Here is a 26,445-nt window from a genome sequence, read left to right on the forward strand (position 1 = left end):
GATTATGGCTTGCCACTTATTGAAAACGATTGCATTACAGTAACGGCAGCAGGAGGTCAAAATTTAAATAGTTTAGGTTATATTAATTTACCAATAAAATTCGAGAATCAATTTCACATTTTGAAGGCACATGTCATTCCCGATATTAAAAGGAACCTGATTTTAGGCATAGATTTTTGGCGTAAATTTAAGATATGTCCAAAATATACTGGAAGCGTTACAATGTTTAATGACATTAATTGCTCATTAGATACTCCTCAACATTCCTTCATACAAGGCTATACTAATCTTGATGAGGCACAAAAGAAACTGGCGGATAGTGTCATCAAACAGTTCGAAGACATTTCTTTTCATCGCAAAGGTTTGGGCGTAACGAGTCTTATCCAGCACCGCATTGAGACGGGTAACGCAGCACCGATTCGTCAACGGTACTACCGACTGTCACCGGAGAAGCAGCGTATTTTGATTGAACAGGTGGATGAAATGCTTTCACTCGACGTAATCGAGCCTTGCGAGAGCGCATGGTCATCTCCTGTTCTGATCGTAAATAAAAAGAACGGCCAGCCTCGGTTTTGCCTTGATAGTCGCAAACTTAATTCAGTGACTAAGCGCGATGCCTATAATCTCCCTTACATATCGGAGATTTTAGACAACTTACGAGACGCGCGCTATTTATCAAGTTTAGACCTATCCAAGGCTTTCTGGCAAATACCTATCGCTGCTGAAGACCGTGAGAAGACAGCGTTTTACGTTCCTGGCAGGGGCACCTTTTGTTTCAAGCGTACTGCTTTTGGCTTGACAAATGCACCGGCTACTCAGCAGAGACTCGTTGACCTTTTGTTTTCCGAGTTTGGCCTAAAAGTCTTCGCTTATTTGGATGACGTCATCATCATTTCTGAAGACTTCAATAGTCACATGACACTACTTTTGCGCGTTTTAGACAAGTTGAAACAGGCTAACTTAACTGTTAACCTCGAAAAGTGCAATTTCTTCAGGTCACAGCTCAAATACCTCGGTTACGTGGTCGATAGCACTGGGCTACGTACAGATCCAGCCAAGGTTGAGGCTATACTCAATTATCCGACGCCTAAAAGTCGGAAGGACCTCAAACGTTTTCTTGGTACTGCCACATGGTACAGACGTTTCGTTCCGAACTTCAGCACTATAGCGGGGCCCTTAAATAAGTTGACTTCCTCCAAAAAGGGCACTCCTCCCTTCAAATGGACTCCAGAAGCTGACTCTGCATTCCAAAAACTTAAGGAGTGTTTAGTTTCTGCCCCCGTACTTTCATGTCCAGATTACTCTAAGCCGTTTGAAGTACATACGGATGCTAGTAGTTACGGTGTCGGCGCAATGCTTACTCAGTCAATAGATGGCAAGGAACATCCAATTGCCTACATGAGTAAGTCATTGACTGCTGCCGAGAAGAACTACAGCATAACCGAGCGCGAAACGTTAGCTGTCATTACCGCTCTTGAGCATTGGCGTTGCTATATTGAAAACGGACAACAGTTTACTGTCTATACCGACCACAGTGCGCTCAAATGGTTCTTGTCATTAAGTAACCCTACTGGTCGACTGGCACGATGGGGCGTACGTTTATCAGCCTTTAACTTTGTTATTAAGCACCGACGTGGTGTAGACAACGTCATTCCCGACGCTTTGTCTAGGAGCGTACCAGTTAGTGCCATTGGTTCTTCCACTTATGTGGACACTAAAGACCCTTGGTACAAAAGTATTTACCACGGTTGCCTAAATGACCCTTCAAAATTTGCAAACTTTATTATTAAAAATAATAAACTGTTCCGGCTTTCTAAAAATAAGCATGAAATGACTTCTGAATTCTCGTGGAAGCAGGTCGTTCCTACTGAATTTCGCGAGCCCATAATTCACGAAAATCATTCCGAGCCTAAAGCAGGACATATGGGCATTTTTAAAACTTACCGCCGTCTTGCGTTACGTTATTACTGGCCAGGGATGTATAAGGACGTTGTTAAATTTGTTAGTACTTGTGATAAGTGCTTAGCCTACAAAGCCCAGAATCATCAGCATTTAGGAGAAATGGGTCGTCCTAAACAATGTTCACGACCATTTCAAATGATCTCTATAGATCTAATGGGACCTCTTCCTACTACAAGAAAGCAGAATAGCTACATATTATATAGTTATAACTTGTTGTTTTTCAAAATTTTGTTCGATTTTCCCAATTAAAAGAGCAACTGCCGAAATAGTTACAAAAATTTTAGAAGAGTCAGTATTTTTAGTGCACGGCATACCTCAAACTGTATTAATGGATAATGGTACACAGTTTACTGGGAAGGTGACAGATGCCTTATTTAAAAAATATAGAATACCGAACATTTACTTTACACCTAAATACACCCCTCAGGTAAATTTAGTAGAAAGGTATAATAGAACTATTATAACTTGTTTATCCACATACGTAAATGATGACCACAGATCATGGGACTTATTTATTCCCGAAGTACAGTTTGCCATCAACAACTCTGTAAACGAAGCCACAGGTTTTACGCCATCATTTTTAGTTTTCGGCCGTGAACTTGTTTCTTGCGGGTCTCACTATATTGATAATGACCTCGGCAATGAAATACTCTTTTTGCCACGTGATATATACGCAGAAAACCTTGGTTGTTTGGCCAGTACCTTTGATACTGTGCAGTCTAGATTATGGCAAGCCCATGTAAAGAACACTTCACATTATAATTTGAGACGCAAGTTTGCCGAATTTAACGTTGGAGACATAGTCATGAAGCGCGCTTACTTTTTAAGTGATAAGGCAAATCGGTTTTCGAAAAAGTTAGCACCGAAATTTATTAAAGCTAAAATAATTGAAAAGAAGTCTCCCTTAGTTTATGTGCTGCAGGACATGTCAGGTAAAAACTTAGGATCTTGGCACATAAAAGACTTAAAATTATTTGTCGGCAATAGATAATATTTTTTGTTCATCAATTTTAACTATTCAGTATTTTTTTCTTCAAGTTATCTTTTATCTTAATTTATTTATTATTTTAGTTCCCTCTCGCTTACTTTTCCACCTTCACTTGGAACTTCTATTTGTAAAGTGTCAAGTAAATAAGAATACTGGCACTTATAACAGTATGCAATTGTGCGTCAGTTATTTTAATAGATACTAAGAGTAACTGCTGCTGGAGTGTGTTTGAGAGATGTATGAATGAGTGTATTTTGGAAGAATAAACAAATAGTTTAGCAACATAGTTCGAGAACATGCGGATTTTGTCATTTTTTTTAGAGAAATAACAAAATCCTTGACTGTGCGCGGGGGTATTGTAACGTTGTACGTTAATGTCAACGTTTTAAAATACTTGCCTTTTGTTTTTAATCAAAATATTAATATAAGGTGGGTAGAAAAATAAGTAAATGTTGAGGGACGTCACTAGTCCCGTCATTCATTATCGTTCATCTTGAACACAGCACTAGCAGCTGTCAATTTATGGTCAAAGCAATAAGCATGTGGAATATAAAATAAAAGTTTTAACATCAAGTGGAAGTTATTTTAATCAAGTTTAATCACACCCATCATGACACAAAACACGGCAAATAACATGGTGTCAGCGTGGGGTGGAATGCCGCCGCTTCCCGAAATGTGTTTTGTGGGAAACCTGTCAAAGAATTTTCAGGTGTGGGTGCAGCGATTGAAAATATATCTGACGGCACACGGAATGGAAAAAGAAAACCCAAAAAGATTGGTAAATATTCTACTTAACTATATAGGGCCGAAAGGCATTGAAATTTATAACACTTTTGGAGAAAATGAAAACGAAACTTTGGAAGAAGTCATTAAAAAATTTTCTGAATACTTTGCTCCGAGAAAATCATTGATAATTATACGAAACGAATTTTTTACAACTACGCAAGGAAATTCAACACTTGAAGATTATTTTCAGAAACTTATAAACTTAGGAAAGGACTGCGAATTTGAAAACTTAACTGAAGGAATAACAGTCAGCAAAATCATAGCAGGGTTAGACAAAAGATTTAATAATTTAAAAACAAAATTAATGGCGGAAGACGATAAGAGGCTTACTCTAGAATATATAATGAAATTTCTTCTTAGTGCTGATGCATCAAGAAAGTATGTAGAGAAGATGGGTGGATCGGAGGAGCCAGTGGAAACAGAAACTGAGGTACTGTTCTCGACCTCACGGAAAAAGGATAAATTATATACAAAGAAAATAAATAACTGCACAAGATGTGGCCAAACACACGAAATGAACAACTGTCCCGCTTATGGAAAAAAGTGTTTCAAGTGCGAGAAATCTAACCACTTCAGCAACAAATGTCGCAATAGGGGGCAACGTCAAACTACTAGACAACAGCATGTGAATGTTGTGGAAGAAGGAGTGGATGACAACAATGAGGACTTCTTCATTGGTGTGGCAATGCTCGGTAATGAAATAACACAGGATTTCATGGTAAGAAACCAAATGATACCTATGAAATTTGACACTGGGGCAGCATGCAATATTATAGGTACTAATGTGTGTAAAAAACTAGGCCTTAACAAGAGTGATTTTGAACCTTGTAACAAGAATGTCATACAGCTTGATGGTAAAAGTGTTTCAGTATGTGGTACATGTACATTAGAAATACAGCATCCAAATCAGTTAAAATATAGAGTAAAATTCATTGTTATTGATGGTTCTGTGCCTACTTTGATAGGATGTAAGACATGTTTAGAATATAATTTTGTGAAACCTAATACTAACCTAGTTAAAGTACACAATGTAACATGCAATGATACTGAGATCAACAAATTAATTACAAGTTTAAAATCCAATTTCAGTGAACTATTTGATGGTGGTCTTGGTTGCTTACCTGGCTTGGTGAAAATACAACTAAAGGAAAATGCTGTACCTGTTGCTCAAGCTGCACGTCGGGTTCCCTTTTCATTATTGCCTGAATTGAGAGAGGAACTAACAAAAATGGAATCAATGGGAGTTATTGAGAAAGTAAATAAACCCACTCAATGGGTAAACAATCTAGTCCTGGTAAGAAAACCCAATGGTAAGTTGAGAATATGCATAGATCCAAGAGCATTAAATAAATTTATATTACAGCCAAAATACCAGTTACCGACTATAGATGAGATTAAAAGTAAAATGCAAAATGCTAAAGTATTTGCACTGCTTGATGCTTCAAATGGTTTCTGGATGTTGAAACTTGATGATGAAAGCTCTGATTTATGCACATTCATTACACCTTTTGGGCGCTACAGGTTCAGGAGACTGCCATTTGGTGTTAGCTGTGCACCAGAGGAATTTAGCAGATTAATTAGTCAGATGTTTGAAAATGTTGAAGGAGTAATACCATATTTAGACGATTTGTGTGTCTATGCTGATTCAGTTAAACAACTAAAAGATAGATTACAGAAAGTTTTAGAGATTGCATCAACAAATGGTATAAAATTTAATGAAAATAAATGTAAGTTTTTTGTATCAAAATTACTTTTTGTAGGTCATATTTTCACGGCAAGAGGCATTTCTCCTGATCCTGATAAAGTTCAGGCAGTTATGAATATGGAACGGCCGAGGTGCAGGAAAGATTTGGAAAGATTTCTTGGCATGTGTAATTATTTGTCACGATTTATACCCAATTATTCAAAATTAATTGAACCTTTGAGAGTTTTATTGAAAAAGGATACAGTGTTTTACTGGGATAGCAATCAAGATCAATCAGTGATGTCACTAAAAAAGGCTTTGTGTAGTAGCCCATGTTTAGCCTACTTTGACACAAATAAAGATATAGTATTATCAGTTGACAGTTCATCAACTGCTCTAGGTGCTGTAATACTACAGCAAGATAGACCAATTGCATTTGGGTCTCGTGCCTTAACTGTAACTGAACAAAATTATTGTCAATTAGAAAAAGAAATGTTAGCAATTGTATATGGATGTTATAAAATGCATCAATATGTGTATGGTCGTAAAGTTCATGTAGAATCAGATCATAAGCCACTAGAAACATTATTTAAGAAACCATTACATAAAGTCCCTGCTCGACTACAGAGAATGATGTTGTCTGTTCAAGGTTATAATTTAGAGGTAGTATATAAGCCTGGTAAACATTTGTATATTGCAGATACCTTGTCACGCAGTTGTCCACCAACTATTGAAAATAAATTTACACAATTAAGACAGAACATTGTCTGTCATGTTAAATTGCAGAGAGATTGCTTACCCATATCAAGTAAACAGTTAATTAAAATACAAAAGGCTACAGAGATGGATCCTACATTAAAACAAATAAAAAACTATTTAAAAAATGGGTGGCCTAATAATTTGAATAATTTGGATAAAAAGACTAGAATCTTTATGACATTTAGGGATGAATTAGGCCTATTAGATGGTATAATTTTAAAAAGTAATTTGATTGTTATCCCTGACTCTATGAAAAGTGAAATTTTGAAAATAATTCATGATGGACATGTCGGTGTGAGCACCTGTAAGATAAGAGCTAGATCATGTGTATTTTGGCCTGAAATTAATAAAGATTTAGAAAGTTATGTATCCAGCTGTGAACCTTGTGCTAAGTATAAACCTAATTTGCAAAAAGAACCTTTAGTCAATCACTCTGTTGAAACTCTGCCATGGCACAAAATAGGCATGGATATATGTACATTTAAAGGAAAAGATTTTTTGATATTTATAGACTATTACTCTAAGTATATAGAAGTATGTAAGCTTGAACAATTGTCCACTGCCTGTGTAATTCTTAACTGTAAGTCTGTCTTTGCAAGACATGGCATTCCAGCTTTGGTGGTTACAGACTGTGGTACACAATTTACATCAGGTGAATTTAAAAACTTTGCGGAAAAGTATAATTTTAATCATATTAAAACGAGTCCCAAACATTCTCAATCTAATGGTCAAAGTGAAAGTGCAGTTAAGATATTCAAAAACATAATGAAAAAATGTACAGAAGATGGATCAGATCCATACTTAGGTTTGTTGAATTACCGCAACACACCGAAACTTCATATGCCATCTCCTGCCCAGTTGCTGTATTCAAGAAATTTAAGATCATTGCTACCAGTGTCCAAAAATAAGCTTGTACCTAAAATATTTAATGTTGATGACAAATACTACAGTCATATTGAAAATGTTAAAAAGAATTATGATAAACATGCTAAGCCTTTAGCAGAACTAAGTCCAGGGCAACATGTATATTTTAAAAAATCTCTTGACTCAAATTGGTCACCAGGTAAAATTATTAATAAGTGTGAAGAGCCACGCTCATATTTGGTGGGGGATGAATATGGTAAAACATATAGAAGGAATAGAAAGTACCTTACAAATCGGCCTCAACCTAAAATGAGTGTTAGTTATAAGCCTTTAGATAATAACAACAACTGTCATAATCATACTTACTCATATTTTGAAGATGTGCCTGAACTTTCAATGTTGTTTCAAGAGAGCTTGACTCAAGAAGGTGGAACCACTCTAGATAATCATGATATTATAAATACTGAAGAAAGAGAAAATCAGAATATTTTACTTGAAATTTCAGGCACAGACACACAAGAGCATTCAAATGATTGTAATAGTGATTTATCTCTTGCTTCCTTTCAGAGAAGCTTCTCTGAAAATACATTGAAAGAAATCTCGAGAGAGAATGATGATAGAGAGGCTTGTCCACAAGGAAGCTTGTCTATAACTAATTTAGATTCTAATACCTATGTTACTCGCAGTGGTCGTAGTATAAGAAAACCGCCTAAATTTCAAGATTACTGTGAGTATGAAGATGTTGATTAGACAAAATGGAGATGTTACTTAGCTCATTAAGTATAAAAGGGGGGATGTTGAGGGACGTCACTAGTCCCGTCATTCATTATCGTTCATCTTGAACACAGCACTAGCAGCTGTCAATTTATGGTCAAAGCAATAAGCATGTGGAATATAAAATAAAAGTTTTAACATCAAGTGGAAGTTATTTTAATCAAGTTTAATCACACCCATCATGACACAAAACACGGCAAATAACAGTAAATTAATGTAATGTCTACCTACGGTTGCGTTTAGAAACGCGTACAATTATTTGTTTCGTTAATTAAGTATTATTTATTTCTTTTACTAAACTGATTAACGTATTTTCAAATTCATATTTATTATAACAACTTGGGTCTAGAAATAAAAATTGTAACTTAGTTAAAACTTAAAAAACAAACAGTACGTAGTCATTATCTGTATCGGTGCAACGGCAAGTTAAACCAAATTGGACTTCACGTCATTGTGATATGGTTTCGATTCTTTTACCTGGACTGCTGTACCAATGCAAATCGGATTCGTTCGCTACTCATTCACGGGCGTGTTCCGTGAGTTTCGTTAGCTGCATTAGCGAACCGACCATTTTTAAAATATCATCACGGAAGACACACGTTCACGCGCTCCTTACAAGCACTCACTTTTGCCAGTCCTTAGTGCGTGACGTTAATCGTGGTCTTAACGGTTTTATTTTATAATTTTGAAAACATATTTTTCAAATTTCGTTTAACTTATTCTCTATATTGTAGAATCAGTGCATCTCCCCGTATTGGGTAAGTGTTGAACAATTCGTGTAATTGCTACCACCCACCTATTGGGTGACCGTTGGCAAATGACTTGCAGATTTCATCTTTTCTTGCTTTGCACATTGTCGCATCATTTGTAGCCTTTTTCATCATCATAAGCAGTCAGGGTTATTCTTTTCATTTGCTTATCCCTGCATCTTATTTTTTATATGTTTTATACATTTTATATAAAAATTACATTTCAGCTGTTCTCTGTAAACTCCGATTCTGACTGTGAATTTGCACACATTCGCCTTAAGCGCACTGAGCTTCTGCTTCCTGCTTCCGCGGCAAACACAGTCAGAGGAGGACAATCAGAAATGGACATTTATTTGAATGGATGTAAATTCCAGGGTCCAAAGTTCGGGTTCAAAGTTCGGCTTAAACTCCGGGCCACGGCTGATCCGTTGGCCGAACGTCGACAGGCACCGAGAGGCACCGTGCACCGATTACCCTCTACCATACTGCATCACCATCTGCGGGTCGTCCACCCTGAAGCGCCTCCTCGGCTGAGCGTCATCACCGGACATCTCTCCACGTGAAGCCAGGACAGTGCTAGCGCGCTTTACCTCCATATAACAAAATTAATTTTGCTGACGGGCATTCGAATCGCGACCTTGGAAATAAATTTTTATGTTCACAATGTGGGGTTTAATTTAAAATCTAAACCGTCCACACGCTAAACGTGACACAAATGACGATTTTGGAGCTGCTTCCATGGAGGTTTGTATACTTATGTTTCTTCTCACTTCAATTGATTTCGTTCGCCAAATCTAAATTTCGCATAAATCCTAAAGAATAAATACAATGCTTACAAAAATTTTCAAACCTTCTTCTTTATGTATAAACCCTATACATATATTCATGTACTCTGAGGAGTCTTCCATTAGGATTTGAGCGTGTAACTAAGAATAAGGTATCCATCCATATTATATCTATGCGGTTTCGATTTACGGTCAGTCTTGGCCACACCTAGGTGAAGAAAAACATCTTACGCTTTGAGCACGCGTGATAATCACGCTGACTCCTTCTCTGTAGGTATGAGAAGGGGCCTGTTCCAATAATGCTTACCCATCTGTGCATATATTACATCCAACAGCAAACATTGGCGCAAATGTAGGTACGTACCAATGCAATTTCCCAGACCACACTTCGGTGGAACAGTAACGCTGGCAGCCTTGAGGTTAAAATGTAAATTTTTTAAAAGACCTACTAACCTAGCATCTTCCTGACAATCCCCTCGTCTCCTTGCTTGATGCCGTACAGCAGCAGCGAGGAGAACACGTTTTCTGCCACCTCCGTCAACTTCTTCGGCGACTGAATGTTGAGACTGAGGCCCAGCGCTTCTTTGAGTGATTGGTCCTATGGGATGGCAGGGTAATATAACTTTAGGAGGTAAATATAACTTTAGAAGTGAACATCGCAATGGTAAGAAGATTTCATTAGGTATTTGAGACATTTTTTTATTTTGTTTATATAATTTTTGGAATTTAAAGACCGTCAAAGGGGCATAAAGTGTCAAAATGTGTACGGATTACTAAATTAAGTAAAAAGAATAACTTACTTGAATTGACATAGAAGACAAGTTAGTCAGCTCTCCTCTGATATTCTGGCCCATCATCTACAAACAGATAAATTGATTGGATTTTTTTCTTCCACGTTACTTTAGGCATTTTCAACGATTTTTAACAGTATACGTACCTCAATTTTCTGTTCGTAACTGAGGTCGATCTTGGTCAGCACGTAGGATAGTTTGGTGAGTGCAGCTTCGGGAGTCATGTCGTATCCGGATACCACGCCTACCTTCGCGATAACCTAAACATAATACTTTGCTTAATCTCTAGGTATACAATGGCTTTTAGGGTACCTTAATCAGCCTATACTTTTATTAGCAATAGTAAGTGAGTTTCTTTACTTGGCTCAAAAGAAGTGGTAAAATCCAGGGAATGTTTAGGAAAGAAGGTTTAGTTATAAGGATTTGGAGAAAATAAAAATTACCACTTACCTGTCTGCAGAACAACATATGTTAGGTACAACATGCAAGAATTACTACTTAACAAAAGGATATTAATTGATTGCCTCTTAACTAAAACATACTAGGTACGTACTGCGGATACCAATAACAGATCCATCGATTTATTTATCAATTAGGAATTTGACATAACTTTGAAGCTAATATCACAATCCAATCTGAAAACCACGGATGAATCAATTATTGTAATCCTGTCGACTTTACGAGCCAATCAGTAAGTCACACAATAGCTCATTATCGTTCCCCTTAACTACAGATTAACCAGTTTAACGAGTTCCATGAAAGTTTCTGTAAAATAGCTGTATGTAACGCAACATTAATTCCGGTGAATAATGTTGTATGGTTATACTATTACTACTGTAGTACTGTTACCGGCAATCTGCATAATCTGGTATTCAATGGAATGCCTAGATAATGTATAAAATACCTAAAACTTATAGATAATGTAGGAAATATTTACTTTTTTTATCGATGGGAAATGATCAAATGACCCCTCCCGCTGTGGGTTAGCAGGGTGAGGGAGAGTCAGACTCTTACTGACTAAAACCCATCATGTTCCTTCTTAAGCCCTTTATATATAAGGCCGCGGTAACGCTTTCGAACGATTCCGCAGGAAATATTGTCTATTTTACACTTTGCTTAGATATTTGTAAAAGGTAAAAACAACGATGAAGAGGACTCCGTTATAGTTTGTCTAAGCCGAAATGACGCTTCCCACTACTTACATTTAATTTGATGTGTGACTGTAAATACCCATAGCGATACTTCCACTATGTGGAAGGGTTAACTGTAGCTATGTTATACAGATTTGTGAAGAAAGTCAATAAGACAATGTTACCTATATTTTTAAAGTTATATATTTTGTAATTACTCGAAAGTGACCATCATTTACTGTTTCTTAGCACCGTATCCTCAAATATGATGTGCTATTATCATGTTATTTATGCAATAAAGAATAATAAAAATACTTAATTGACATATTGATTAGGCAGACGGTAGACGTACCTATTTATTATTTTTGCCGTATTGTTTTGTTTCATAAGTTTTATATACTTATTACGTAAATGATTACGTACTTGTAATAAAATTACCTACATTATGTTTCACGATACGACGTTACTAGAAGAATTTATAGTTTCACGTTAATTTGATTGTGATTTTAATTTTATAAAGATTTCTTTGAATCATTTATTAGACTTACGATTAATTATTATTTTTAAGGAGTACCCTCACAGTTAATTTTAAGTAAAACAGCATGTTTCATTTGCCCGTCATTTTATAGGTAGGCTGGTTAACATGGATAAATAAATATAGACCATGATCGGTCTTTTTTACACATACCTACTACACATTATATATATTCCCTAATAATTGTATACATTACCTGGGTAAAGTTATGTAAAGGACAATAATATTTCATGCATTGCTTGGAAGACTCAGGCATTTTGTACATTTACTAGGTATAGTATCAAATACCTGAATTATACAGATTGCCGGTAACATTATCTACAACCATGAAGAATAAACTGACTAGCAGAGGTGTCTAACGCAAAATCTCCTAATAAAGTAGCGCGCAAAAATGCGGGTGTTCAGGGCACGAGGAATGTTACTAGCTCTGCCCTTAAATTCCATCTATGGAATGGAACCCGCCCATTATTTTTTAAAATAAGGCCAACTGCTAGTGCAATCAACCAACTGATCAAGCCTACGTACGCTGCTTGACCTAGAGAAGGCGCCTGATCTAGCCCACTATCTTTCCTTCATGTTTTTTGAGAATAGGTAGTTCAAATGGTTCAAATAACAAACAAAGTACTTTCCTTAATTCGTTAGGCTTCCCCTATAAATATGTATGTACTTAAAACATGTGATTGGTGCTAATTAACTTATAGTTAAAATTCTATGTCGCTTTCCGTTGACACAAAATCTGTCACTATAATGTTTATCTTATATAACTTTTTAATTACGGGTTATCTTTGGTCATTGAAGTCGATAGGGTCAATGTTGTAAACTAGAATTAACCATGACTTTGGTTTCATCACTTAAACTCATTTTAAATTCCGTAAAATCTGTACTTTAGTACCTATTCATATATTTACGGTATTTTCTATAGAACATAGTGTATGATTTCTATAAAAAAAATATTTATTTCGAAGACGATTTTTTTTTTAATGTGCAGCCCTAAAATATAGGTGTGTACATAATAATTATATCTTATGTACCTATAAGTTGTGCTTTACTAACATAGATTTAAGTAAACATTGTTACTAACCCATTGAGTCTTGTTACTTTAAATAAATATTTATCCTACTTATATCCTACTTATCCTACGTATATTATAAATGTGAAAGTTTGTGAGTATGTATGGATGTATGTTTGTTATTCAATCACGCAAAAACGGCTGGACCGATTTGATTGAAATTTGGTATGTAGATAGGTGATACCCTGGATTAACACATAGGCTACTTTTTATCAACACACTACGCGGGCAAAGCCTGAAAAACTGTCAAATATTGGACATTTCCTACCATAAAAAGTAAAAATCCAATACTGAACTATATGTGTTTGAACTGGAAGCCAACCCCAACATAGTAGGAAAAATGCTAGGCAGATGATGATTGATCTTACCTGTCCAGTCTTATACAAAGCGGCGACGGATCCTGTGCTGCACTGCGTGATATTGACGATGATGAGACCTCTCTTCACGGCATTCTCTAGCACCTCCAATATGTCCGGTCTGTTCGCCGGAATGTTGCCAGCGCCGTAAGTTTGTATCACAAGGCCTGGGAGAAAATTCAAAAAAGTTTTATGTAACTTAACATGGACGAGACCTTTATTTTGTCGATTCTTGACTATTTATCTGTACTCGAAGGCAAAAGCAGCCAATAAAATGGCTCGAAGAAAACAAAAACATGCGAAAAATGGTTAAAGACACAGGAAACTGCAGAATCCAAAAGAAACATCGGTAGACATAAAAACCTTATTGTTTAATTGAAATTTATTTTAGGAAATATCAAAAGCTCTAAGCATTTATTGCAACTGTTTGAACCTATTAAAATTGAAGCGCAAGGAGACTTACACAACAAGAAAAGATTAACACTGAAATGAACATTGGAAATTGAATGACGAAATGATCTTACCTAAAATAGGTGGTTGACAAGCGGACTTCACAGCCGCCGTGCTAATACTGGGAAACATCCTCAATAAGCCAACATTCTTGGACATCTGTGCGTGAACTTGGAACTTCTCAATGACGGTAGGCTTGAAGATGGCTGCCTTGTTGATCTCCATGACCAGGCCTATTTTCACGATGGGCACTGCATTAGGAGAGTCGAAGGCGAAAAGGTTGTTCACGGAGATCTTGCGGGTTCTAGAAGAAATGGAAAGACGTGGTGTTTTTTGTACGTTGCCCTCGGTTATCTGTATTATAGCACTTCGACAGCTCTTGTTACCTGTGCCCATAATACTTTTAGATACCTAAATATGTTTTTTTTTTATAGATGACTTTGCCATGTTTAATATTAAATAGCTTTTTCGTTTATTATATTATTTATTAAAGACATATTTTCGTATAAGTCGAATAGTTCGTAGTTTATAACCGTCCCCAAGTGTATTTATTTGATCAAGACGTTTCACCAGAAAGGGTATAGAAACAAAGACTCATATGAATTAATATTTCTATAAAGAAAGGTAACATACCGATGGGCTCATTTAAAGTATCTGGAAATATAGAAACATCATAGAGAAGCTTTAGCACAGAGGTGTGACAATAGGTACAGGTCAATATAAAAACATACCTGTTACCACGGAACAGCTTGCTGCAGAAGAAGACGGTGACCTCGGGTATGTTGAACCCGCCAGCAATGATGAGCGATGATACGAAGTTATCGACGCCGTCACTGCGCGGCTCGAAGATTGGGATCTATATAATATAAATACTTAGTGCAATAATGCCTTTAGGACAAATTAATAAAAAAACAATATCATTTATTCGCAAAATTTTACCATTACTTACGTTTTTTTTTTTCAATTTTAACATATTATATTATAAAGCATTAAAGTTTTCTTTGCTTTGCTTGAAAGTGTTAATCTCAGGACTGACTGGGCCCAATAAAAATAAAAATCTAGAAAGCTTGTGTATCGAAGAAGGCTATAAGCTAAATATTATCTGGATACGATGAGTTCTCACGGGATACGCGTGGAATCGCTGGCCTCAAGTAGTAATGTATAAACAGACTTATCATGATGATTAATTGCTTCACTAATACTTAAAAATACATCAATTATAATACCTCTTGTTAAACACTGACTAATAAATAATAGACAAAAATTATCATTGATTAAATTATTTTGATACTTTAATAGGCTTTAATTGGGTCCAATTTCAATTGATCAACATGTTTTAAGACTAAATTCGTTCACGGATTTTTCCTATCATAAGTACATTACTTCAAAGAAAAAAACTTTAAATCATGAAGCCTTTAATCAATTTCGCCGTAGCATTTCTTCGTAGCACTACGAACCAAGCTACGAAAAAAATCGTAGCACTTTTGGAGATTTCATAACTTACCTGTGATCCAGTGAGTACGACGGCCTTGCCAAGATTCTCAAACATAAAGGAGAGAGCTGATGCTGTGTAGCAAAGAGTATCCGTCCCATGAAGGATCACGAAGCCATCGTATTGTTCATAATACCTCTACAACAAAAAATATTATTGCTTATGAAAAAGTTACCCAAATAAAAGAAAGTAGTCTTACGGCCAGTTTCTTCATCAAAAGTTAAAGTTAAAGTTATGGCTAAAGTAAAAGTAACGGTCAAATTCGTTTTTTCAAGGCTAAAGTGACAGCAAAACTAATAGAAAAATTGAATTTGACCGTTACTTTTACTTTAGACATTACTTTAGCCATAACTTTAACTTTAACTTTTGATGAAGAAACTGGCCGTTAATCACACTAGTCATAACTCAAGAACGGCTGAACCGATTTAGCTGACAATTGGTGGGGTGGTTCAAAAGTAGCATCACAGTTCATCTTTGCCAACATTATGTATATTAGACAGAACCTACATTTATATACCAAAAAAAGTGAAGTCCATAGCATTAATACTAGAAATAAGCATAAACTGTGTGTACCCTATCACCGGCTTCATAAAGTGCATGACACATTTCTGGGTTTAGGTATTCGTTTTTATAATAAGCTTCCTTTGACCTTACAAGAACTGCCGTTTAACAAATTCAAAGAACAAATTAAGGCTGTTCTTATAAAAAAGGCATATTACACCATCAATGATTATTTGAATGATAAAAATAGTTGGTCGCCATGATGAACGCAAGACAGCTATATTAGCTATATTATTTAGATAATTTAAATTTCTCCCATTCAATCTCTTGACTCAATGACATTTATTTTATTTTGATTTATTATTTAATTATTATTTTTTAATGTTTTTACATTATTGACAAGATACATTCTTTGTATTAATTTTCTGTTTTGGATTTTAGTAAATAATACTACTTAGCGGGAACTGATAATTTAATCTTGATATTGAGTTGTGCAGCAGTGAGTACGTCATGCTCCCTTAGACGGCACTGCTTGCGGTAGCGTCGGCGGTCGGGTTGCCTCCCTCCCTCAAAAATGTGCGAGGGGGGCGATGGCTATCCTCGCGTTATGCTCGTGAACGGGTGCTGCTTGTGGTGCCAGGTCGTCTTACTGACTATCTATTAGTTTTTTTTGTTTTTATTTGTAAACTCTTTTTATTTTACATATGTTCTGGCTGAGCGGTCTAATTTACTAGTTTACAAAAGAATAGCACATGTAGGTGGGCACTCCCTGATATTCTATTAAGTGTAAATATTTGGAGGCTATAATTTTCTGTTCATCAAACATATTCAATGCTTGAGTTAGTTAAGGTATGTAGGGTGAGTGCTAGCTAGCATGTGGTGTATACATTATTTTTACTGTATTGTCCTCTTTTGTAATATACAAATTAAATTGTATACAAATGTACATATCAAACAATGTTTAAGGTTCTTCTAACCGAACAGACAGACATGTGTTGCTGGGGAGTTTGTTGCGCCACTTCTTCTTCCCAGCAAAAACACATAGGAAGTGGTGAAGGGTGGGCGTTTTGGGGGCTGTCTTTTGTAAATTTTTTTTTTTTGACGTTCGAAAAGTGCTGTTTTGCAGCCAAGTTTGAATAAATGACTTTTGATTTTGATTTTGATTGAGTAAAAATCTGGACATAAAATACTGTTATCCCCATCCAGGTACGGGGAGTATCCCCCAGGATACGGGTAAAACCGCGCATGGAGGCTAGTTTATCATACTTACAAGCAGGTATGATTACAAAAAAGTATATCGGTTTATCATACCTCAATATCTTTGGCAATTTTGATCCATTCCACTTCAGTCATGTCTGAGGAGTCCAGGAGTGGGTCATACTCCTTGATGTCATATAGAATCCTCCAGCAAACGTCATCGGTCTCTAATAAAATAATAAATAAGTTATTTAAGAATAAAAGATAATGTATTTAAACGAGCTTTTGATTATGGCATCCAGCCTGATTGTCGGCCACGGTATCGACTACAGCAATTTACTCTATGCCAATTTGTTTATTGATAGCAAAGAAATCGCCCAAAAGAAGGTAAAAACATCTATTTTAACAACTGTACAACTTCCACATGCAAATAAATATTTTGAATTTAAGTTTGAGTTTTAATAAAGAAAATAATAGCATTGATCTGATGATCATTCTAACTTGGAACAGATTAGCTGTTTCCGATGATAGAAGTATCTTTACTGTAGTACATAAAATATTATAAAGCTGAAGAGTTTCTTTGAACGCGCTTATTTCTAAATTTGATTTCTGTGTTAGACAGCCCTCTTAACGACCCACGGGGTGCTGGTAAAACCGACGGTGGCAGAAGTATTTCCATAGTTCAATTCAAAATCTAGAATGTACTTACTTGGTAGGACGAAGAAAGGCTCCAGTGTTTTGTCACCAGGATTCGCGTTCATCATCTTCTGATAGTAATTCTCATCGTGTAGCTGTGGGTACTTTCTGATTGAAGGCTTGAACATGTGCTTTCCCGGAGACAGTCCTTCGAAACAAAAAGAATACTTTTACTGCTAAGTCTACCATAAGTGTATCTAAAGTTGACTTGATAATTTAATTGATTTTATCCATCTGCCAAGAGACCTGAAACTTGTATACAAAGAAGGAAAAATAAACAACTGTGAAAGTCCTAGTCGTCCAGAAAGTGCGAGCACTATTAATTTTCATTTTGGGTCTAAAAATAAAACAGCGTAAATGTGATGGGATAACGAAAACAGCAGAAATGACGAAAATATTCCATTGTCCTTTCACCCCTTTTGTATACCATCGGGAAAGAATTGTCCTATTGATTTAGGTACGTCAATCCTACGTAAGTTATTTACTAGTTGTCACAACCCGTAGCGGACGTGAAGTAGTTATTTGTAAACGCAAACTTAACCTATATTCGTAACAATGTTTACTGCAGTGCTATGTTGATATAGGCGCGCCAATAATATGTCCCTATTACAGAACCTATACAAATATTATGAATTATGAAAACTTAAGAGTTTGTTTGGTTGAACGCTCAAATAACAAGATTTAATGATGTGATTTAAAATAGTTTTGATTGCTATACATAAAGCCCATTTATCGAAGAAGGCTATATAGGCTACTTTTTAACTGGGTTCGTCAAGTAACCCAGTGACCGTGCTTGAACCCGCGGGAAAGAGCTAGTCTGTCCACAACCAGTCTAAAAATTCATCCCACTCCGTCGATATTTATAATAATTCTGTTACAGCCTTTTTATCGTCCCACTGCTGGGCACAGGCCTCCTCTCACACGGAGAAGGATTGAGCATTAATCACCACGCTTGCTCAATGCGGGTTGGTGATTTCAGACTATATAGTCCAGGTTTCCTCAAGATGTTTTCCTTCACCTTTTTTATCAGCCATTGGTGTCTAAGATATACTTAGAAAGTACATACAAACTTAGAAAAGTTGCATTGGTACTTGCCTGACCTGGAATCGAACCCACACCCTCATACTCGAGAGGCTGGTTTTTTACCCACTTTTTAGGCCACCACGACTTTTTATAATAATTTTATAATAATTGCATAAGGACAAACTAAACCACAAGAAATACATGAGATCATTCATAGATTATCGCGGCTATGATGATGTTAAATACCCCGGGGGGTACGTGCCTTAGGAAATAACAGGGAATTAAGTACCTACTACTTGTCTACTAAATTGTCCTGCTGGTAGAAAATTATCCCTGCAGTGTTCAACAATATTGAAGCTCAATTTATACATATTGTTGGTCGGTAATCAATCACTTATTGAAGTCAATTGGCTATATAAAATACTAGCTTTTATTATATATATATTTATTTAAAAAAAAAAAAAGCTTCCGCCAGCGGCTTCGCCCGCGTGGTGTGTAAATAAAAAGTAGCCTATGTGTTAATCCACTGTATCATCTATCTACATACCAAATTTCAATCAAATCGGTCCAGCCGTTTTTGCGTGATTGAATAACAAACATACATCCATACATTCTCACAAACTTTCACATTTATAATATAAGTAGGATATTAACAATTGAGTAAGGTGTTGATATACAAGAACACATCGGCTATTGTTTTTTTTTTTTACTTTTTCACTTTCGCAGTTTAATGAGCACCTAACGCATATCTTTATCCAACTGAAAATTGCAATATACATATTTAACAATGCAATTGCCAGGCACCTAATATTTTTTTTATAATACAATTATTTGATAAGAAAATTGTTTTCCATTGTCTAAAAGCCATATAAGATAAATCGAGCGTTATATTATTTATTCCGCTAGAATAATCTGTAGTAGGTACTCTACACTAATATTAAAAATAGGAAAACATATATTATGCAACTTAGACTTTGCTGAGGTTTTTTTCGAAAAAAAAAAACAAAATAAATGGCAAAGGGCGTTTTTCTTATTTTCAATAAACCTTTTTTTACAACTTTATCTTGTTACAGCGGCTCAGCTGCCAAAAAAAAATAATTATATATTTCGTTTGCTTTTTTGACCTTTAAATTTTATCTTGATAGAATTTACAGATTGTTTTTGCACCATAATCGTAATATTTTACGTTGACAAAACAATAGCGCTACTGCGCTATAAATGTAACTACATAATATTATGAAGAAACTGCTGATAAAGCTGAAATCAAATATAAACAGGCTTATTTTAGAATAGGAAAATCCTGAAACCACAATCTTTGCCTTCGTAATGTTAGGTACATATACAACATGTAACTTAATTAACGCACATCCTGAAATTAGTTTGTTCAGAATCGTTTACTGAATCGATTTATATCATTTTTAATATAGGTAATTTTTTATTCCAAAAATAATTAAAACTACGTAAATTATTGTCATATTAACCCTGTACAGTCAAAACAAATTCAAATAGACCGTAACTCAAAGTAATAAGACTTCGTGTATTGTCGGCTTTTTCCGTAGTTTCGTTATGTTGTTTCGAGTCGAGCGGCGCGCGGCGCGATATTTGCGTACGTAGTAGTATCACCAAAAAGTTCTCCAAGAATTGGTATAACTAATTTAGTAAATAACAATGCATTTACATGTTAAATTAAAAATTCAGTGTATGTATTATGATTATAACATTATATTCTAATTCTTCTGAATAAAATGGAATGTATAGGAATAAGAGGAGTAGCTCTGGACATATTTAAAGATTACCTTACTGAACGAAGCCAATGCGTAAAAATAAATACTGTTTACAGTGACTTCACTTCCCTCACAGGTTTTGGGGTGCCACAGGGCAGTGTTCTTGGCCCCACACTGTTCCTAATATACGCAAATGACCTCTGTCAGCTGAATATACCCAACTGCAAATTATTTGCATACGCAGATGACACGGCTGTACTTGTGCACGGAAATTCCTGGGAAGAGGTTAGGGTAACGGCAGAGAAAGCCATTAAAATTATTATGAATTGGCTAAGTAATAACCTACTCACTCTCAATCTCGCAAAAACAAAGTACCTAGCTTTTTCATCCTCCAAAAGATCACAACCGAGAAATGAAACCCTATCACTAAAAGCCCACTCTTGCTATAACTCAAACACCCAGATCTGTAATTGTCCATATCTAGAGCGCAGTTATGATATAAAATACCTTGGTGTCTTTCTTGATAGTACTATGAGCTGGCAAAAACACCTCAAAACACTAACCGGCCGCGTCCGCAAACTGATATTTGTCTTCAGCAGGCTTAGAACAACCTTAGTAGCTAGTTTGATTATGGCTGTGTACTATGCCTTAGCTCAGTCTCTTCTCTCATACTGCATAACCGCGTGGGGTGGTGTTTGTGCAACGGAATTCCTAAAACTTGAAAGAGCGCAGCGAGCTGTCCTAAAAGTTATGTTGAACAAACCGCGAATGTACCCTACGTCCCTTTTATACAGTGAGTCCAAAATTCTGACGGCAAGACAGCTCTTTGTGCTTCAAGTAATTCTTAGGAAACATAAGTCTCTGAAGTATGACCCACATCTTTTTAAAGGCAAGCGACGTAAAACTCATGTTTGCCCCCTAGTACGTCATAAGACAACACTGGCTGAACGACATTATTATGTTCTCTCTGCCCGTCTATACAATAAGGCAAATATGTACCTTAGTATATATGCATACTCTCTCACGAAGTGTAAAATATTGCTAAAGGACTGGCTCCTGACCCTTACATACAAACAGACGGAATGTCTATTAACTCCAACTATATAGAACTTTGGTTTATATACTTGGGGTATACTACTCACACTCCCGATGCACACACACGCTTAAACCCACACCCACTTACACCCACACACACTTACACCCACACACACGTACACCCACACACACGTACACCCAACACACTTACACACACTTAGACTTATGCTTACAATTTTATTCTATTTTAATTTATTTAGTTTTTTTTTTTACTTTTATACTCTTTAAAATGTATCCGCAACTATTTCCCACTGGCTTACACATTAGGCTCTGTCATAATTGTCAAAATGATTGCTAACTACCTGACACACTAAAGACGAAAGACCCTGTCTCCTGTAATACAGTTATTCAACTAGTACAGGCTACAGGTGCTCTTTTCCACTCACTAAGTCATGTACTACGTAGTTGTATTAAGCGATTTTTGTTGTGGAAAAAGAAATATTGTACCCTGTTTCTTGGATGAATAAAGTTTTATTTAAAAAAAAAAAAAAAAAAAAATTGGGGTGTTTGAGGGTGTGCGTTAATTACGTTACATGTTGTATATCATATAGGTAACACATACCTACGTGTAAGCAATTGCATGCGGTTTTGCTCCCATCCATCTATAGGCACTTAGGTTAAGGTACCTACGTATGATAATGAAGGAAAAATTGCATGCTATAAGTATCATCATATGCCTAGCCTTTTCCTTACTACGTAGGAGTCGGCTTCCAGTCTAACCGGGTAAGTATAGCAGTGAGTGGTGGGAGTTACCAGTTTTTTACAAGGAGCAACTGCCTATTCTGATCTCCTCAAACCAGGCACCCGAACAACCCATAACCCCTTGATAAGACTAGCTGTCAGACTTTTTAGCTTCTGACTCCCCTTATCGAGTACTGCATCTTAAATAGGAGAGAGTTCTCCGGACCTAATGATCTGACTTCGAAATACATTTTACCAATTAAAAAGCCAGGTTATTGGTCATAGGCATCAATTATTATTTCAGGACACGAATAGCGCCTCCTTCTTATACCTATCTGAATTGTCAGTGTTTATTAAAATATTTACAATAATTCTAAATGTATATATATATTATTAGTATTAAGTGGACTTAAAACTAATATATTGCATCAAAAAAATGCTCCTTGTCGCTGTCACTGGGTATAAAAATATGAAAAAGGGATATTTAGACATCTTTACAAGTAAATAAATTATGATAAAACTATTATATATGTATTATAAAACGTGATGTGCTCAGTGGGTACTTGACAGAAAATTAACACGTGCTTGAAGCACTTGATTGAATAGATTGAGAAAGCGCTGTTGATTACGAACTGGTCATCAACACATGCACTTTCTTAGGGAACATCATTTATCTATCTATGTCCACTACTATACTCTATCTACTAATCACTACATAGTATAAAAAAAGTCGCTTTTTCTGTCCCGTGGTCACTTTGTACGCTTAAACCTTCAAAACTACGCAACCAATTTTTATGTGAGCGGGTCGCAAGTAATCTCTTAAAGAGATTTTTCTTTTGTTTGTTTCTTGTTTGATGCACACTAAAAACTCCGAAACTAATGAAACCATTTGAAAAATTCTTTCACTGTTGGATAGCTAAACTGTCCTCGAGTAACATAGGCTATATTATCCCGGTAACGGAAAAAAATCCCCGGGTTACGAGTGAAACCGCGGGGAAACTGCTAGTTACGTTTTAATGATTAATTACGTTTATTACGAGAGGCGTGAAGTTTTTATGATTATTTCAAATTACAATGCGATCTAATGTTTTTAATTAATATCGCAACAAATATTAATTAAAAGCGAAAGTGTGTCATTTTAATTGTTTGTTGCACTTTCCGTCAGTTGCACAAAGGTCCACTAAAGTTAAAGCTTCTTTAAATCTATTGCTGTCTCTTTCTTTGCCAACAAGATAATAAGTGACAGCAATAGATTTAATGAAGCTTTAATTTTAATGGACCTTTGTGCAACTGACGGTTTGAATATAAAACAGCAAACCGCACTAACCCTTTGAAATAGAAAATATAGATAGGTAAGGTACCTAGGCATGAAGATATCTAACCGCAGACAGTCAGAGTGAGATACAAGGTGTTGATTTGCATTTGTGCCATAGTTCAGGAGGAGGACATACAATACGTAAATAATCGATTGGAATTACAGTAGACAGGAAATAACTAATATGCACTGCTTTTTTTGTCATTGTAATGTCGTGGTATTTCCGAAGTAATCCAATTTTATGAATGAAATTTATGAGTGATCGTTGCGTATGCTTTGTGTTTGCGTTTGTGTGAGGGTGCAGCACGATTTTAACGCCAGTAACATACGCGCCAAGTTTAAATAAGGCTAAATGACATTTACGGAATTCCGAAAAAAAAATAAAGAAAAAAAATTACGTACCGATTTTTTTATTGATTTGGGTCGAGAATCATTAGCATAATTACCTCCTTGAATATGGCACGGATGCAAATCAATCTACTTTCTACCACACACAGACTAAGTCTAAGAAAAATCAGTAATTAACAGTGACTCTTTCTGTGATTTGCTTAATTGCAGCCCTTCATTAGACTTAATTTTGGGATAAAGCAAATTAAATAATGACCTAACACTCCTAAAAGAAATTATCAGTAGATTAGGTACACATACATTTTTCTGTTACAACGCAGGTCAAGGTAAATTAGACATCACATAAACAGCTACTAAATCACTTACGTTTTATATGTCGCAGTCTAAAGAAATTGTTACACACATCATTGTTTATTCATTGATAAGGTTTTCTTTGCATATTTCTCGTACAACAAAAGCCTATATCCATACTATATTATAATAAAGAGGAAACATTTTTGTTTGTTTTTACCTTAAAAGCTCCGAAACTACTGAACAGATTTGAAAAATTCCTTCACTGATGAAAAGCTACACTCTTCCCGAGTAATATAGGCTACATTTTATCCCGGTACGGGCTGTACTTTTCCACGGGACGCGGGAAAACCGCTAGTGAGTAACACGCTTAAACCAGTGTTTTTGTACGCGTAATAAGTGGTGATAATACTAGGTAATATTTATTTACATCAGAGTTTAACTACTTATAAAGAGTTCAAGAGCGAGTTTACTTGATGCAATAGCTGTGTGATTGTCGCGGTTATTTTAAAATCTGTTTACTTGATAAATAGATCTCGCGATGATGATCGTAACATGGGAAAATCGTTAGTCGGAGTGGACGTCTTGTCTGAATGATTGGGTCCATAAAATGCGTACCTATTCTACACAGTTCACAATAGCTAACTATTAACTTAATAGGACTTTTTTTATTATAAAATTATTCTCTGCCCTATGTCTGTACTTATGCACCGTGTCAAATTGTAAAATTTACGGAGTTAATAACCGGCCTGAAATCCCAAGGATTCCTCATCAAAAATTATTACAGTTTCAAAATAGACAAATAAAACTATCGTGTCGCAGTATTAAGAACTCGGAACTACAAATATAGAGCGACCTACATATTTGTCTAAAATAAGAATATATTTTTAGAGAAACTATTGCAAACTATTTAGAAGAAAAATGCTTACCATCTTCAGTTTTCACCATGCCAATAGTTCCTCCCGTATAAATGACTAAAACACGCCTCTCACTTTCGTAGGATCTAGAAATGCGCCTTGCTCTATTAAAATGTGGAAGATCAGCTCCCAACCTTGACATATCCAGATGATTATTGAATTTTTGTGTGCCACCACCGTTTATTTCCATGTTTAACCTTTTTAATCGGACTTTATTTCGCGCGCGTACGGAATGTGCGTTCACCGCGGGCTATAAACGCGAACTGACTGCCTGACTGAACAATAAACACTGAAATAAGATTGTAGAGATGCCAATGGCGTGCTCGACGCACGTGGACAAAATAGCCAGTCCTTACACCATCTAGATATGCGGAAATTTCTCTTAAATCGGTATCGTATTCGAATTGAATGGCCTTGACCTTTTTGGTCGTTTATCGTTTTTCTAAATTTAGATTTTTTTATTATCTTGACGTAATATTTATGTAATTTATGTGGTGTGTTAATCTTGCAACTATTCGGAGTATTTTAAATATTTACAACGAAAGATGTAATTTTTGGCAAAAAGTAGTTTTTACATATTTAAATTTTGTTACAGATTTCGATCACGATCGATTTTGTATCACGAAAATTTATTTTAGACAATAGTTTTATAAAATTTCGGCTCAGTCAGAACCTAGAGAAGTGTATAAAGTTCTAAGATCTTAACTGATCTTAGGATAGTAAACCAATCTGATGTAATCTTATAGTTAAATTGCTGGTAAGCAGCAGGTAACGGTACATACGTACATACTACTAAATACACCTAATTACCACATGACAATGAGGTTCAATGATAAAAAAGATGGCTAAAAATATAATATGAACCAAAAAATCTTATCATTTAAGTATTCACTCCCAAACATAACACTTAAATTAATAATTAAGTTTCTTTAGTTTATTATGTTCCATAAATAAATTAATAACTTCATAGAAAACAAGTGAAAAAGCAAAATATTGCTCCAAAATGTATGCCTGGACAGGAGTCTTTCTAATTCGTTGGCTTACATTAACAGGAACCACTTTACAAACCTTTACAACCTAAGCTATTATTATAAACAATTTATTTAACTTTTTGCGTAAGTTGTTTTATAATTATTTTGTGTTAATGCTGTTGGTCTTCCAAATAATAAATTAATAAACTAATCTAACTAGGTACTGTACTGTGGTGAAACTTCCCGCATCTCATTAACAACATGCAAGAATTACGGGATTTGAAAGAAATCAGATAAGCTAAGAGATTAAGCATGTATTTTCTCACCCTCTTCAGTGTGTATCATTCCAATGGATCCACCAGTATAAATAACTAGCACACGCTTTTGACCCAACGACTGAAATCTTTTCCATTGCTTGATGTAGTCGGGATGACGACATGCGCCAAACTTTGTACCCTCCGAGGAGTTCCATGGCGTCTGACTTTTACACGTTCCATAAGTCCTATTAATTA

The 26,445-nt window shown here is 35.7% G+C and overlaps 1 protein-coding gene across 2 annotated transcripts in view; it reads right to left on the reverse strand.

Moving 5' to 3' along the window:
* The window catches only part of LOC124640274 (L-asparaginase 1-like), a 36,030-nt gene extending 9,585 nt beyond the window's left edge, over positions 1 to 26,445 (reverse strand). The window contains exons 1-10 of one of the 2 annotated variants that reach the window (XM_047177980.1): positions 26,260 to 26,445; positions 17,582 to 17,716; positions 16,987 to 17,099; positions 15,187 to 15,312; positions 14,414 to 14,538; positions 13,757 to 13,986; positions 13,245 to 13,399; positions 10,289 to 10,402; positions 10,152 to 10,208; positions 9,805 to 9,949 (exon numbers count right to left, since the gene is read on the reverse strand). In XM_047177980.1, the coding sequence (XP_047033936.1) occupies positions 9,805 to 9,949; positions 10,152 to 10,208; positions 10,289 to 10,402; positions 13,245 to 13,399; positions 13,757 to 13,986; positions 14,414 to 14,538; positions 15,187 to 15,312; positions 16,987 to 17,099; positions 17,582 to 17,716; positions 26,260 to 26,278 (1,219 nt within the window). In that variant the 5' untranslated portion in view covers positions 26,279 to 26,445. Of the gene's footprint in view, positions 1 to 9,804; positions 9,950 to 10,151; positions 10,209 to 10,288; positions 10,403 to 13,244; positions 13,400 to 13,756; positions 13,987 to 14,413; positions 14,539 to 15,186; positions 15,313 to 16,986; positions 17,100 to 17,581; positions 17,717 to 24,974; positions 25,257 to 26,259 lie in introns of those variants that run through there. The other variant, XM_047177981.1, reaches the window with a different exon arrangement.

This window comes from Helicoverpa zea, chromosome 20 (assembly GCF_022581195.2).
Source record: "Helicoverpa zea isolate HzStark_Cry1AcR chromosome 20, ilHelZeax1.1, whole genome shotgun sequence".
NCBI lineage: Eukaryota > Metazoa > Arthropoda > Insecta > Lepidoptera > Noctuidae > Helicoverpa > Helicoverpa zea.